Here is a 14632-nt window from a genome sequence, read left to right as displayed (position 1 = left end):
TTTTGAAAATTCCTGCAGCTCCTTTGGTGTTGTTAGTCTTTTGACAGACTCTGTATCCAGTTTCAGTTTCTTCTTTTCATTAGTTTTGATAAAAACTTCAGTTTATGTAAAGTCCTTATTGTCCTATTTATTCTCCAACCATCAGTGAACACCTCCACTATGGTGATCTGATATCCTGGTAGATAAATGTTCTTTCCAGGTAACGTGTCTGCAAATTAGGGCTTTACCTATTGGATGTAAATGACCAAATAAAGGTAAAATCCTACAAGGCAGCTGAATTTCATTTCTGGTTTGTCCAACTCACTTGAGTAAACTTAGGAAGACTGAAAATGACTGACAAGGTGCTTCAACAAAGTGAATCAATTAGAGATATGCAATCAAGTTACAAGAGGTGTTTAGCTTTCACATTTTTTCCACAATGTCATATTAAAGATGATACACGTTTAGGGCAGTTGTTCATCATAATTCATTATACACTTATTTTTGCACATCACAAAATCTGCCATTTGAACAGGGGTGTGTGCATTTTTTGATTACCACTCTAAATGAATAAAGAAAATAAAAACACAGCACTTTATATATATATATATATATATATATATATATATATATATATATATACTGCATATATATATATATATACATATATATATACTTTCTCCCTGACGGAATGTATAAAATAAGTAGTTGACACTGATAAGCATTAAGCCTTTAACAAATGGTATCAATATAAAGGGGAAAAGTTAACTTTGTCACACATGCATAAACGAGAGAATTGCACACAATTACCTCACACCTTAACAAGCATCTGTACTAAATATTCTAGCTCTATAATATATGTCATATATGTGTGTATATCAAATACTGCATGGTTTGCTCAGGCTAAGAATATTCCATACCGTAAAACGAATTTGCATTTATTTTTTTTTTAATCTTACCTAATCAAAGCCATGCCCGTCACACTTCTAAACATCTAAAAACAAAGTGAAAACACTCCAAATAAAATTAGAAAGACAAAAAAAGCAAAGAAATATATAACAGACAACTATTTAGATTGTATTGCCGTTTTTAAACAGTACAAATACTGTTAGTAGTAAGAGTTTCACTAAATAGAAAGTGATTATCAAATGTTAAGCAATATCCAGTACTTGCACTTTGTACACTAGTTCATTCGGAAACAGAGGACAAAAAAAAAAAAAAAGTCAAACGTGTTTAAGGAAACAGCAGGCATTCGCAACAGCAAAGCATGCCGTTCTTCTTGAAAGAACAGAAAAGGAACTCACTACACACTGAAATATACAAAGACTCCGAAAAATAAGCACCGCTGTCCGCGATACATCACATCCATGCAGGCTATGCATGGAACATATACACATGTGCATATATATACTCACACATAGGATGCATCGACTGATTGGAATTTCAAGTGCTGCAGTCCAGTACATTAATATTCATGAATATAGTCATATATAAGTAGTAACATTAACAACCTCAAATATGTAAGGCACTATGGCTGGGGACAGTTATACAATGCAGCGAGTCTTGTGACACAAACAATAAGAGCAACGTCTATGCATCTTTCCGTTTACATTTTTGCTCATGCAAGACCACATGCAGCGTGATGAACAACCCTATTTAAATCGGATAATTGACTTGACATTGCGAACATCAAAAGACACCGAAAAGGTACAAATACTTCAAACGCAGTACAACATACACCGTGGACAACATGTGCATCTGTCGATCTAGAGCTAGAGACTGGGATGGCTTTACAAATATGGATGTGTCTTGCACACATAAGAAGGCAATGTAGAAAAATAGCTGGGACCGGGGGGTTTTCTAACTATTCAACAACACCCCAATTATTCATCTGTCTTGAGGAGTATTCGTAGAAGATCCAATGCAAAGATATATCAAATGTGCAAAACACATTAAGTGTGAGTTTAACTACTCATTCATTCTATCATTCAATCATTCATACATTATTTCCTTCTTAATTTTTGCCAGATCATCTCCACCGTTGGAACTCTTTTTTTTCTTCTTCTTTTTTTAAAGCTTAAAAGTTCAATTACAACCAAGTCGACATGATTCAAAAAATAGCTTGTTTTCTCTGTGGTTGTGCCATGGTTTTTTATTAGAAATGAAAACCATGTTGTTTGTGGTTTAGGATGGGATGCTGCCCTGCTTAGCCCCCAGGTGGTAGGAAAGGTACCAGAGCCACACTCAGATGTAGGGGTACTGGTTTAGTTTGGTGGGGCTGAGGGGGAAACTGCCATAAGCAGGCGAGGCGATGTAAGAGTGCGGGGGGAAAAGGGGCTTGAACTGGCTCTGTGGATGCAAGGTGGGGGAGGGGAGCAGCCGGGGGTTGATACCCACTGCCACTTGGTGCACAATGCCTGCCGGGTGGGATATGCCATACGTGGGCTGGAGGACGGGGCGGGAGGTGCCAGGGGAAGCCAGCAGGTGGGCCACGGGGGCCGCTGTAACCAGAGGGCCAGACGGAGGGTACGACAACAGGGTAGGCTGAGAATGCGGGTGGCCCCCAAGGTGGGGGTGGGCGCCTGTTGTGTGGTTTGGACTGCTGTGGGAAAGTGTGAAGGTGTGCCCATGCATGGTGGGAGGGATGTACGCCTGTGGTCGCCGGTTGGCAAAGTTCCCGTTCCATTCTTGGTGGCATGAAGTGAAATGCTGGACCTGAGGGAGAGAAGAACATATCTGTAGTTTATTGCACATAATCTTGGCTTCTATTTATTATTTATGCAGGCGACCCTGCTAGTTTTCAATACGAGAAGTGCTGGTATAAAATAAGACAAAATGAACTGGGACTGCCATTTGCAGAACCCAGCAGGACAAATTTTCCTGTTATCATTTTAATGATTAAATAAATGGCGATGATATTTAGAAAAATTGCTGTAGCTTCTGTTCAGTTACACTTAAGCTGCTTTGTGCTTATACATTTAAAACCCTCCCAACAATGTAAATTTCATAAAACCTTTGATCTGTCCTGCAAACAATATTGTTGTAGTGATCACAAATTGCACTGATTCCTTTCATTCAGTTTCAGGATGCACTGTTTGTTTTTAAATTGATCAATTTAAATTATGTTTTGCATGTGTTTTTGTACGTGTGTTCTTAGATTCTATTATATATTTTGCGTGTTATTGTGCAGAAGAGTCTGTTATAAAGTTTAATTGATTGATTGAGATTTCCGTGGATGTTTATTACTTTAAGTATGGAGCCATCATCATAATGGTTTACTTTACAGGCTTCTCACACTGATCCAGAATTTCAGTTTCAGTCTTTGCTCAACTCAAAAAAAGTTACAATGTAATAAATCTGTTTTTGATTCATTTAATACACAGAAAACAACATTTCCTATTTTATTCAGTTTTTGACTTTACAATCGCAGATCATGGCAAAAAACATCGTCTGATTTTTGCACTTAAAACAAGCAAGACACAGTACTATACAGTGGAACTGTTCAATAATTAGGAGTGTGTACATCAGAACAGATAGTGGAGTGAATAAAGTTCCATTTATAACATGAAGTTGAAAACTAATCACACGCACTGGCACAAAAAGACAACATTTGCGATTCAAATGTTCTCCTTACGGCTCTTGATTGCCCACATGCAGTCACAAACACCCAAGTATCTTCAGAAGTCACCCTTCATAACAAACTGCCAGCTTCTTGTCAGATTCAACGCCTCCCCTCAAAATACACAGATGCTAAATGTTAATACCCTAAACCGGCAGTGGTATAAAAAGAAAAAGATGACAAGCAAAAATCAGCAATACATTTGCAAGGAAGTACAGCAGCTTTCTGCGAGCTAGAGCATGTGCACTCCTGTCATTGATCTATTTAAGAAGGTGAAGCATGTCTTTCTACCAAGAGATACTAAGCTCATCATAACAAAGCTGCACTCAATAAAATCTAATTAGCTCTCATCAGACCGATGCCAATGCTGCAAAATTAAGCTCGACTGATGAAGTGCAACTGTTTTCTGCATTTAATAACCCTTTAACAGTGTAGAAGTGCAACCATTACTCTCCTTTTAAATACTGATTTTCTTTGTGAATTTCCTCACCTGCCCAAAGCCTATAGGCTGCTGTTGCTGGGGCTGGAACACGGGGCCGATTTTCTGAGGCCTGTTGAGGAGCGGTGTGGAGTGGTGATGCTGTCGCCCAGGAATGCCTCGCCCTTTGGAGTGGCACGAAGACTCTAAGACCGAGAGAGGTCATGTAACAGGAGACAGAGAGAGAGAGAGACAGAGAGAGGGGATAACACGTGAATACAGAAATACTGGTGCTCAGGTCTTGGTGTCAGAAAGGATATAACAAGCAAACAGGACTTGAGTTGGAGCATGTATCCAACTGCAACAACTGCAAATGCACAGCATATCTCGGTACCCACTTGGAAACATTTGCAGCTCTGTGGGCTTATCAGAGATTTCAGCTGTGTGGGATCAGTTCCAAAGCTTAAAGCATAGATGAGTATAAATAGAAGTATTTTTGAAGAAGAGGAGAGGTTTCTAACTAAGCTTGATCATAAAGCTTATGTTGAGGGTCAGATTGTTTGCTATAAATAAATCTTCCAGGACTAAAATAGAGAGATCTGCCCTTTTATGTTGGGCTTCATTTGTAGTAGTTTAAAGGCAGGGGAGAGATACGCCATTGACAAGAAAGCAAAATGAGTCTATATGATTTTTCTTTTAGGATTTAAAGCCAAACACTTCACTTTCTAAACTCAGAAAAAAGTCATACTTAAATTACTCTTCACAGCAGTTACAAAGCCCACAGAGATAATGCGTAGCAGCATAAAAGCTACACTTCAAACATTAGTTTTTTTAAAATAGCAAGAAAATAATAAACTTTTACCTATTTTTTTTTTCAGAGCATTGAACATTTGCTGGTTATTACACATGTACTACGCAGATTTGAGAAGTGCAGATCCACACAGTTTCAGCAGATCTCAGATTTAGAGAAATGTAGTCATCATGCAAGTGTTCACATCAGAAATCAGAGCAGATTCGTCACAGCAGGGAACCCATAATCACCTGTGAGAACCTCTGTGGCCTACTAACACAGCATAATCCCAGGCCATGTGACCTGTGGAGCAGACAGCAGCACTGTTGACCAGACCTTTGACCTCGCATAACGTACTTAAGCACTTGGTAGCTGTCTGAGTGGATAATACCATCAAAAACAACATAGCAACACGATGGAAAGATGTCCCATTATTTTGGTTATTTCAAGCTGTAATTTATATTAGAGGGAAAATATGTTTCCATCAAACCACACTGATTCCTTCAGACAATTTTGGAAATTGTACCTGACTCCTATTCCACAACAATGGATAAATTCAAATTTAAAGGACATGTAACATATTTTAGTGCCAGAAATGTTAGTTTGAAACACAAATAAATAAAATCAACCTTTAGGTATTCAAACACGTTCTTCATAAATAAGAGGAAGCTTTTGAGTCATGCCCTGTTAAGATTGTGGCTTTGCATCTGTGAAGCCTGACATATTGTTTCAAACCAAAATGCCTGTACATCTCTCGGAAATCACAGAACAAATTGTTTTCCAGGTAAAAGAACAGATAAATTAATGTAGTGAGTAATTCTTCCATAGAAATCATCTATGTAGTGAAACATGGGTGTACTTCATGGACGAAATCAAAGGTCAGGAGGATGGAGTTCTCTTCACTCAGCCAAAACCAGTCTGTTTCAAACAATTTGTTCCAAGGCTATAAAACAACTGAAATCTTAAATTAATAGAAGAAAGAACCCAAAACTGAGGGATGAAGACATAACAGTTTAAGTTTATGACTGATAATTCAAGTGGTCAACATCCAAATGACCAAAGACACCTGAACTTTTGTTAGTGAACTATAAGTTTATCACAGCAAAAAAAATTTTTATTCATTGAATATTTGCTGAAGCAGCAAATTTTTTTCTACTGTGCCTGAGTCAAAGGAAGGATAACATTTGACATTAGATATCTTTGAGTATTTTGACTAGCTACATACAGTTCTACAGAGCTCTTGAGAGCTCTGATGGAGAGGAATGACGTTTTGTCAGCTTCATCACTGTAGTGGAGAAAAACCCTCATGACTAAAACACGGGCAGATTATGTGGAGAAAAAGTGAGACTTGCTCAATCACTTCAAGTCTCTGTTGTCAGGAGAAACAGGAGGGCTGATGGCCTTGGGGTTAAGAGTAACAATGGTAGTCAATGGTTAGGCACAAAAATAATGATATATCCTTTAAGGAAACAAACATTTAAATGCATTTCTGTTATAAAAACCTTACACTTCAAGATTTACCTGTGTTTCCAGGTGTTTCGCTGATAGAACAGTTGTTGTTATTGTTCTGCACCCGCATTGGAGGCACCACAACGGTGCGTACTGTAGGCTTGCTGGGCTCAGTTTCAGGGGCAACGCACGCCACACGCGGCTCACAGTTCTGGTTGCTGTTGGCGATGTAGCGGCGCTCGGTAAAGGGACTGCTGCTGTGGCCAGAGTTGTGCGAGGCAGGCGAGCTCTCCACCGTGTCACAACCGCTCTCCTGTTCGTCATCCGACATGCTGGAAAAGGTTGGTAAATCAGCTGTTTCTGTTGAATTCAAAATGTCTAAATGCCCTGGATGTAAAAACGTGACCAAAAGTAGAGCTTTACCTATTGGGTTGTTTGCATGGGGAGTTGTTGGACTGGGCTGAAGCTGAAGAGCTGGTGCTGAGCGTGCTGTCTGGACTGCTAAGAGAACATACTCTCTCCATACTGATGGTGCTCTGACATGCTTCACAATCTGCACTGCCCTTACACCTGTGTTGGTAAGCAGAGTAAAAATAAGATGCAAAAGCCTTTAGAACGAGAAACAGAAAACTGAGCCTGATGCTCAGTACTTACTCCCCCATTGAGTGTCTTTGTGCATCCTCCTCTTCATCGCTGCTGATACTGATGACACTAACAGTTGGACTGGCAAGGCCAGAGATCAACATTTCCTGCCGCTGTTCCTGCGAAACCGAGAGCTCCTCGCAGTCTGGCTCCACTTTACAGCAGCTCTCCTCATCGTCCTCCTCGACCTGATCCTCCGCTCGCCCCTCTCCTATGGCGCGCCCTTCTTCTTGACATCTGGCTCCCTCCTCCTCAATTTCCTCCACATTCTTTGCTGTGTCGGCCATTTTTGGGGACTGGCATGCCACATTTTGGATGTTTGTGTTTTGGGAGGTGTTGCTGCCCCTGCACAACGAATAGAAAAAAGGTTGTCAGTTCCCATAGGTGCATGTTTTCATGTCTTTCTTAAGGATACATTCCATGTGAAGTACCTGTTCACACAAGGCTTTGCTCGCTTGTTTGCCGCTGGCTGTGGCCACACCACATGTGCGATGCCTATGTTGACTGGCTGGTGGGTGGACATGGTCATTTGGTTGGTTAGGAATGGCTGAGGGTGTGCAATCATGGAGCTGAAATGGTTACCATGGGGACGCACTTTCCTGCAATAAGAAAATAAAAGCCGAAAGCTTTCAGCACAAATTCTGAATGTCAAAGGTCAGCTTTGAGTCAGGCATCATTAACATCAAGGGGAGGAAACAATACAGCTTCAGCCTACTACATCCATTCCTTAAGTATGGCAACCAAAAGTAAAAAAAAATAAAAAATACATCAAATAAAAAGCTGTACATATAAGGCTTTACAATGAAAGTATGTTACATCAAGGATATGTAATAATAAAGTAGAAAGATTTCTCACCCCCAGTCACTTAATCTCTGTGTGCCAGTCACAGTGTCAGAAGCCAGTGTGGTTGATGGTGGGGGGACAGATGTAACCTGCTGCCAAGTGGGCACCAAGATCTGCTGGGCACGGCTCGACCAGGCCTGTCAGTGTGTCGGAAAATAGCAACTGAATGTTTGACCTACTTCAATTAGGAATACACTTTACCTCAGTCTCTCAGCCTAAATACTAGTGTCTTGGGAATATATTCACAGCATTTTAACATGTTGTCAGATCACAACCAAACAGCTTAATATTTTTATGAAAATTTTATGTGACAGAGCAACACAAAGCAGCACAGAGATGGGAAAAGTAAGGAAAAAATATGCAAGATTTTCAAAACTTTTGCAGGTAAATGTCTGAGTGTGTGATGTGCACATGAGTTCAGCCTCTTTTAATTTAATACCTCTAAATAAAATTCAGTGCAAAACAACCTCCTACAGAAGTCATTTATTTGCAAAAATAGAGCCTGTGTGAAAGATAATCTAAGTATAAATGCAGCTGTTCTCTGTTGGCTACTGGCACTTGTTAGAGAGCATTACAGAGAAGTGTCACATCTTGTGTAGGGGACACAGCAAACATGTGATACAATTTTTTTTTTGTCAGATTAGACCAAAATGCTACACATGGAGCAAAAGTAGCACAGCACATCACTGTGACCACACCATCCCAACAATGAAACGTGGGAGTGGCAGAATTATGATGTTGGGATGTTTTTCTTCAGACTATTAGTGGCCACAAAAGACTTGAAAGTAGGGTCAAAGTTAAACCTTCCAGAAGGGCAATGACCCTGGATATACAGCCAGAGTTACAATGGAACGGTTTAGATCAAGGTATTTTCATGTGCTAGAATGGGTCAGTCTAGACTAGACTGAGACCAAAATGTGAGAATTTGAGAAGGCTTGTAAAGAGTGGGCAGAAATTCAGTCTCAAAATGTGAGAGCAAATTATATTTTCATAACACTTTGAATCAGGGAAGTTGAATATATATGCATGGCACACGTTTCCCATTTTATTTGTAAAAAAAAAAAAAATTACAACTATGTATCCTTTCCTTCCACTTTACACTTATGCACCATTTTACATTGTTACATACCAGAAAATAAAACAGCTGAAAATTTTTGGTTTGTGATGTAATGAAACAAATGTTAAAAGAAAAGTTTACAGGGTATGAATACTTTAAGTTATTAGTGTAATCCGTATCCACTCCCTACCTGAGTGATGACTCCAGGTCTGATCTGCAATGGCTGGATTGATGTTGTTTGAGTGACCAGAGGTACAGAGGCCTCCATACGGACAGAGTAGCCAGCTGGTTTAGCAGTATTAGTGGGGATACCTGAAGATGCAATTAACAGGATATTTGACATTTAGATATTTACCAAAAAAACACAATTTATAAAAGTGAAATCAAGACTGACAGTCGCAGCTGTACCTGGTATTGTCGGGGGACACAGAATGAGAGCTTGCTGAAACGAATCATTGCATCCAAACTGACCACCACCAGTCTGCAGCGGTATCCCATGGTGCATTACTGACGGCGCAGATGGAACTAAACCCTAAAAAAAGGATAAAAGCAACGTAAATATTTTATTCTGCCAGTAGGTGGCGATAGCTCTATGAACAGTTTGATTTTCAGTTGGACAGAATTGAGGAGAATGTGTTGGACCTTGAATATATGCTGACAACAAAGTCACTGTTCTGACGAATTTAAAATTTAGACAAAAAACATACCCAGAGTCCACTTCTTTAGGATAAAGTTATCAAGTTAAGGCTTTGCTACTATCATAGCATGTCCAGGCTCATAAAAATGACTTCTTTTGGGATTGATTTATCCAGGCTGGCCTGCCGAGGTCAGCCTTGTTTGTTGAATCTGGATACTTACCAGGAGAGCTAACAATGCCGAGCGGAAACAGGTCAGACCCTTTAAATAGTGGAACATGTGCTTTTGCTTCTCTGCTAACCCTGCTCTCGTGCCTGGGTATAATCACATTTAAAGGATAACGAGAACTAGGACTATATTGTTCTGCTACTGCTACTGCGTGTAGCCAAGCCCCCCATACACATGATGGTGAACACAAAGCAGGCTTTCATATGGGTTAGACCAAATCAGTTACGACCTTCTCCTATAAACGTCTTTTCAGCAGTATTAGATACTGCTTAAAATTGGAAGTGATCAAACCTATTTAGTTACGCATGTGGAAAGCAACATGAAACTTCTAATATTTCTAGCTGCCCGCAAACATTAATATGTAAATATTTGTATCTTTCTAGCTTTTAAACTCAGCATGATTGCTTTTAGGTAGAGATGTTGAGACGTTTAGCACTATAAAAATCCAAAACAAAATAGGTTGGGGGGCCTTGTCTCATCTTTTCTTCTCGGCAACAACAGTGATTTGTACTGTTGCCATGACCTCAGAAACATGACGTGATTTTGTTGCCATGACAGCAGTGCTAGGACGCAATAAGACAGGCAAGACGGCATACAAAATGGGTAATAAAAGCAAGAAATCAGTCTCTGTTGGAACAAATGAAAGGAACAGAACATTGGATGTCAGGAACCTGCAGCATTTGCTATTCCGTCATTCTGTTTCCAAGAATTGTTTTTTACTCATTCGTTATCTACCAAAAGACATTATTAATCTTCTGAGAACATGCATATTTGTTGGCTGATCTAATAATTATTCTTGCACCGGTTTGCAAAACACAAATGCACATGCACAGAAGTGGAAGTTGCTACTAAAACACTCTGGACAACTTACTTGAGTGTGAACAGCTGGGATCTTACTGAAGGGGAGGTTGGTTGAGGCAGCAGTGGTTGTAGTTACAGGTCTAACGAAAGGACCTGTATTTCTGTTGGCAGCCTCATACCCAGTGGGACGGGTCCAACATACGTCCATGATGTGGAAACACGACTTCACACTACGGACAGGAAAGTGGTATGTGAAACAATCATAATAATTTGCAGAATGTCTTAAAATGTGAGGCCCAGCTGACTCACTGGTTGCTGTGGGGGAAGTCGAGCAGGTGCTGCATCGTCACAAATGGGTGAATGAGCGCTTCAGCAGGGGCGATCCTCTCTTCTGCATCGATCAGCAACATCTTTTTGAGCAGGCCCACAAACTCCCGCCGGTCAGCCTTCTCCGCTAACAAGTCACAACCTTCCAGATTCATCATCAAGTTCACCTGTAATACAAAGGGTTGCTTTTTTTTTTTTTTTTTTTAAGCAAAATGTGCAGTTAGCACAACTGGCGTCAAAACACAGTCTGTGTGCTCTCCCAAGAGAACATAAACCTTGTTGTAGCCATAACATTTTTTTAAAGCTGCCAATATTACAAGATCCAAATTTGCAGAAAAGAGGTAGAAAGCTCAAAGGGATCAGAGGACTCAGATTTGCTGCAGTCCGTTCAGCTTTCCTGCTATATGCTGAAAGTTTGCCCTCTCATAGCATGAATGAAGGGCAGACACACTCAACATGTCAGAAAATACAAATTTAATTTCTCTGACTTCCTTTTAACCAACTTAGCATCATGGATACGAGACACACACAGATCCAAATAGGATCAAATTTTTCAATTTCCGACCAGCCAGTCATTGTTTTACGGCAAAACCATTTTGGACAATTGTTGGTGAATCTCTAATAAGAATAAAACATTACAATAAATTTTGTGACATGGAAAAAAAAATTATGGTAAATTATGACAAATTGTATACGAATTTCCTACAATCTAAAAAATAAAAAAAACTAAAAAATTTTAAAAGTACTGAGAGAAAACAGGGGAATTTGCCAGTTTTGAGGAAGTTCACTGGAAGCTTACGTTATAAACCTTAAGCATGGAATTTCAGAAGGGGAAAGAGTTTTCTTCAAATGATTTCAGTCATTTTCGTCTTATGACCTAACAGAAAGTCCTGCCGTGTACATTTCAGTCCAAAGAGCTAAACATACGTGCGCTATGTCATCCAAACAGCTGAAGATGTACTTCCTCGCTTCCTTTGATTTCATTCCCGTCTCCGTCTCATGTTCATCTGTTGACTACAGAACGAGAAATCATTCAATGAGAATCCTAGACAGAAATGTGGTGAAACAGTTCCTGCACATGCTGCTGGCACACATTTAGAAATGGTTTATTGATGATAATAACATTACATTAACATTGAGAATCTTTGATTCAGACCATCATGGGTAGTTGATTTTAGGCAGCAAATAATAATAAATAAGCAAATAAGCAGCAACCATGTCAAACAGACTGTGAACAAACGTTTTCTATAAGAACTCTTATGTATCTTGAAGCCATAATTTTCTGTTCTACTGGATTTGCAAGCAAAGTATAGTACAATTTTAAAAGCAGTTAAGGTTTGATCTATGACATTCGTCTTTAGCAGTAAGCAAAATAGGACCACAATCTGTTGCTTCAGATAGAGAGTTGTACTGTTCTATGTTTTGTCAGTTCCCACCTTCAGTCTCCATGCTGCATAAGGCGAGTCCGGCTCTTTGCAAAAGAACCGTGCTGTCTTTGTCCCTGTATTCAGTAACTGTTCGCCTGGCAAACCTTGTGTCTGCGAGATGTAGCGAATCTACAGGACAAAAATCAGAGAGAATCAAAGAAAGATGAGCAATCCTCAAACATTTAGCAATAAAAGAACTATTAAATTGTTTGGTTTAAAGTTTGATAATGTCGCTTTATCAAAGCATTTTATAACAGATGCACTTTACAAAGTCACAAGCAGGGACAATTCTCCAAAACCCCCATTAAATTACTCTGGACGGAAGTTTGCAGAACCATTTAAGATGCCCTTTTCCTGTGAAAAGTCTGAACCTGTCATGCAAAAGAACACCAGTATATTGCAGTTTGTGCAGATAATGCCTGAAAAATGCCAGATAAACTCTGATATCAAGGCTCCCACAGTTCGAGTGCTTTCCACGGCAACAGCGGATAGCAGTCAGATGCTGTGGTGCAAGAATGTCACACGCAGATTTTTGAAATGAGAGTGGCAAGAACCCTGGCTGACGTCAATCACACCCAAGTGTAGAGAACAACAATCATTAGAGATTCGGCACAGCTTATAAACACAGAGACCCACCTAGAGAAGGATGAGGGGTATGGAAAAAGTCCTAACAGCCACATAGTCACACATTTGATCCTTACAGATCTACCTAACAGAATGTTTAGAAGACAAACAGAAATGATGTTCTATTCGTTTCAACTCTTTTGCTCTGTCATCCATTGTACACATATCTTTTTTTTCAATTTAATAAAAGCCTCTTCATTGAAAATGTTTGCTAGGCACCATTCAATGTGTGTTTTCACAATGCTGGTGCAAAAACTGCAATTTGTTTTAGTGTGGGTGGGACCGTTTGCTCAGGTTGGCTTGTCACAAACCCATTATATTGCTAAAAGTTTTGGGAACACATCAAGAACCTTACTGACATCCCAAGGCTCCAATACAGCTTTAATATGAGGCTGATCTGCAACAATTTCAACACTTCTGGAAAAACTGTCTACAAGTTTTAGACTCTGTTCATGAGAAAATCTGCTCATTCTTCCAGGAGAGCATTAGTGAGGACACACACTGATGTTGGATGAGAAGGTCTGTCTCTGTGATAATGTCAATGACTCATTTCAATGAGACCTATGATGAATAATAAAACACTGTTAATGTCGTTCTGCTCTGGTTCAAAACAAATGTAGCCCCAAGATAATGAGTAGTCTAACCAGCTAATGGGAAAATTATTATTATTGTTGTTGTAATATTGTCCTTACTGTACAATTTGTTGTTCTGTTTTCATTTATTTTAATACTTTCATCCTTCTGTGAACCTGCCTGCCTCAACATCCTGTCACTTTGCTGCTGACTTTCCCCACTGTGGGACAATAAAGGGGATTTCTATTCTATTCTGTTTTATTGAATGCTTCAGGCAGAGGTCTTCTGGGTTGTGTTTAAGTTCCTTTGGGATTTTACCACCTTACCACCACTTTACCTTCCAAAATATTTTCATCATTCTGCACCAGGAAATTCTTCTGCTTTGTGACAACCTAAAAAAAACATCTAGTAAATGGATGTTAATAAATGGGAAAATAAATGGGAAAGTGGAAATCCTCAAAACTTTCAATGCGTATAAACATTGTGCGCTTTCTTTTCTTTTTTCTTCTTTTTTTGCAAATTCCCCTATATTTATATTTTTCCTCAGCAGTGGTGGATTTGAACCCACAGCATAATTCTTCCTTCCATTTTCTGCGTCAAATATTTACATCTGTTTAAAAAAAAAACCCCAAGAGAAAACAGAAACAGAAAGTATTTTCTATGGAACATAGTAGCTGCACAACAGCAACAAAAGGATATGAATCCTTGTGGGTAGAAATTCTTGCTACAGAAAAACCCAAACTTTTCCTCGAAGGCTTATTTGCTCAGAAAGCTCACAGTTCAGTGAGATGTGGCGCGAAGCTTCGACTTCACAAAACAACTATCTGTTGGGCTGGAACTGCTGCTAAACAGACAGTGAGCTCAGACTGTACAGATAGCACTACATGCCTAATATATGCAGGCCAAAGCCATTCCACATAATAAAAGTATTACAATCACACAGTCTGTCTTTTACATGCCTGATGTCAATGTGTCACATGTGACGTCAAGAGACAACTGTGCCACCTTCTAATTAGGATAATTCCCTCGGCGGCCTTTACACTTCTAACCTCACTTAACTTCTTTTTTTTTTTTTTACAAGCTGAGTAGTGACAAAGACAAAAGAAACAACTGCATCACTTGCAGTTTTTTCTTTTTAAGCTACAAGGCAGAACGATGATCTATAACTGCTTACAGAATCACAGTTTGTCATGTCATGAGAAGCCTTGTATCCTTGTAAA

General features: G+C 39.5%; 1 protein-coding gene across 2 annotated transcripts in view; it reads right to left on the bottom strand.

Annotated features, from left to right (window-relative positions):
* Window positions 1–880: 880 nt before the first annotated feature.
* hipk3b (homeodomain interacting protein kinase 3b) overlaps window positions 881–14632 on the bottom strand; it is a 37642-nt gene continuing 23890 nt past the window's right edge. Inside the window, exons 4-17 of one of the 2 annotated variants that reach the window (XM_032559922.1) lie at window positions 12226–12345; window positions 11717–11803; window positions 10772–10956; window positions 10533–10692; window positions 9206–9329; window positions 8988–9109; window positions 7753–7877; window positions 7329–7496; window positions 6910–7242; window positions 6679–6825; window positions 6328–6587; window positions 5058–5109; window positions 4089–4222; window positions 881–2694 (exon numbers count right to left, since the gene is read on the bottom strand). In XM_032559922.1, coding sequence (XP_032415813.1) covers window positions 2186–2694; window positions 4089–4222; window positions 5058–5109; window positions 6328–6587; window positions 6679–6825; window positions 6910–7242; window positions 7329–7496; window positions 7753–7877; window positions 8988–9109; window positions 9206–9329; window positions 10533–10692; window positions 10772–10956; window positions 11717–11803; window positions 12226–12345 — 2526 coding nt within the window. In that variant the 3' untranslated portion in view covers window positions 881–2185. The remainder of the gene's footprint in view (window positions 2695–4088; window positions 4223–5057; window positions 5110–6327; window positions 6588–6678; window positions 6826–6909; window positions 7243–7328; window positions 7497–7752; window positions 7878–8987; window positions 9110–9205; window positions 9330–10532; window positions 10693–10771; window positions 10957–11716; window positions 11804–12225; window positions 12346–14632) is intronic. The other variant, XM_032559923.1, reaches the window with a different exon arrangement.

Source organism: Xiphophorus hellerii, chromosome 4 (genome assembly GCF_003331165.1).
Source record: "Xiphophorus hellerii strain 12219 chromosome 4, Xiphophorus_hellerii-4.1, whole genome shotgun sequence".
In the NCBI taxonomy this organism is placed as follows: Eukaryota; Metazoa; Chordata; class Actinopteri; order Cyprinodontiformes; family Poeciliidae; genus Xiphophorus; species Xiphophorus hellerii.
The sequence above is the reverse complement of the archived record's forward strand: the minus strand, read 5'-3'. Positions and strand labels throughout refer to the sequence as shown.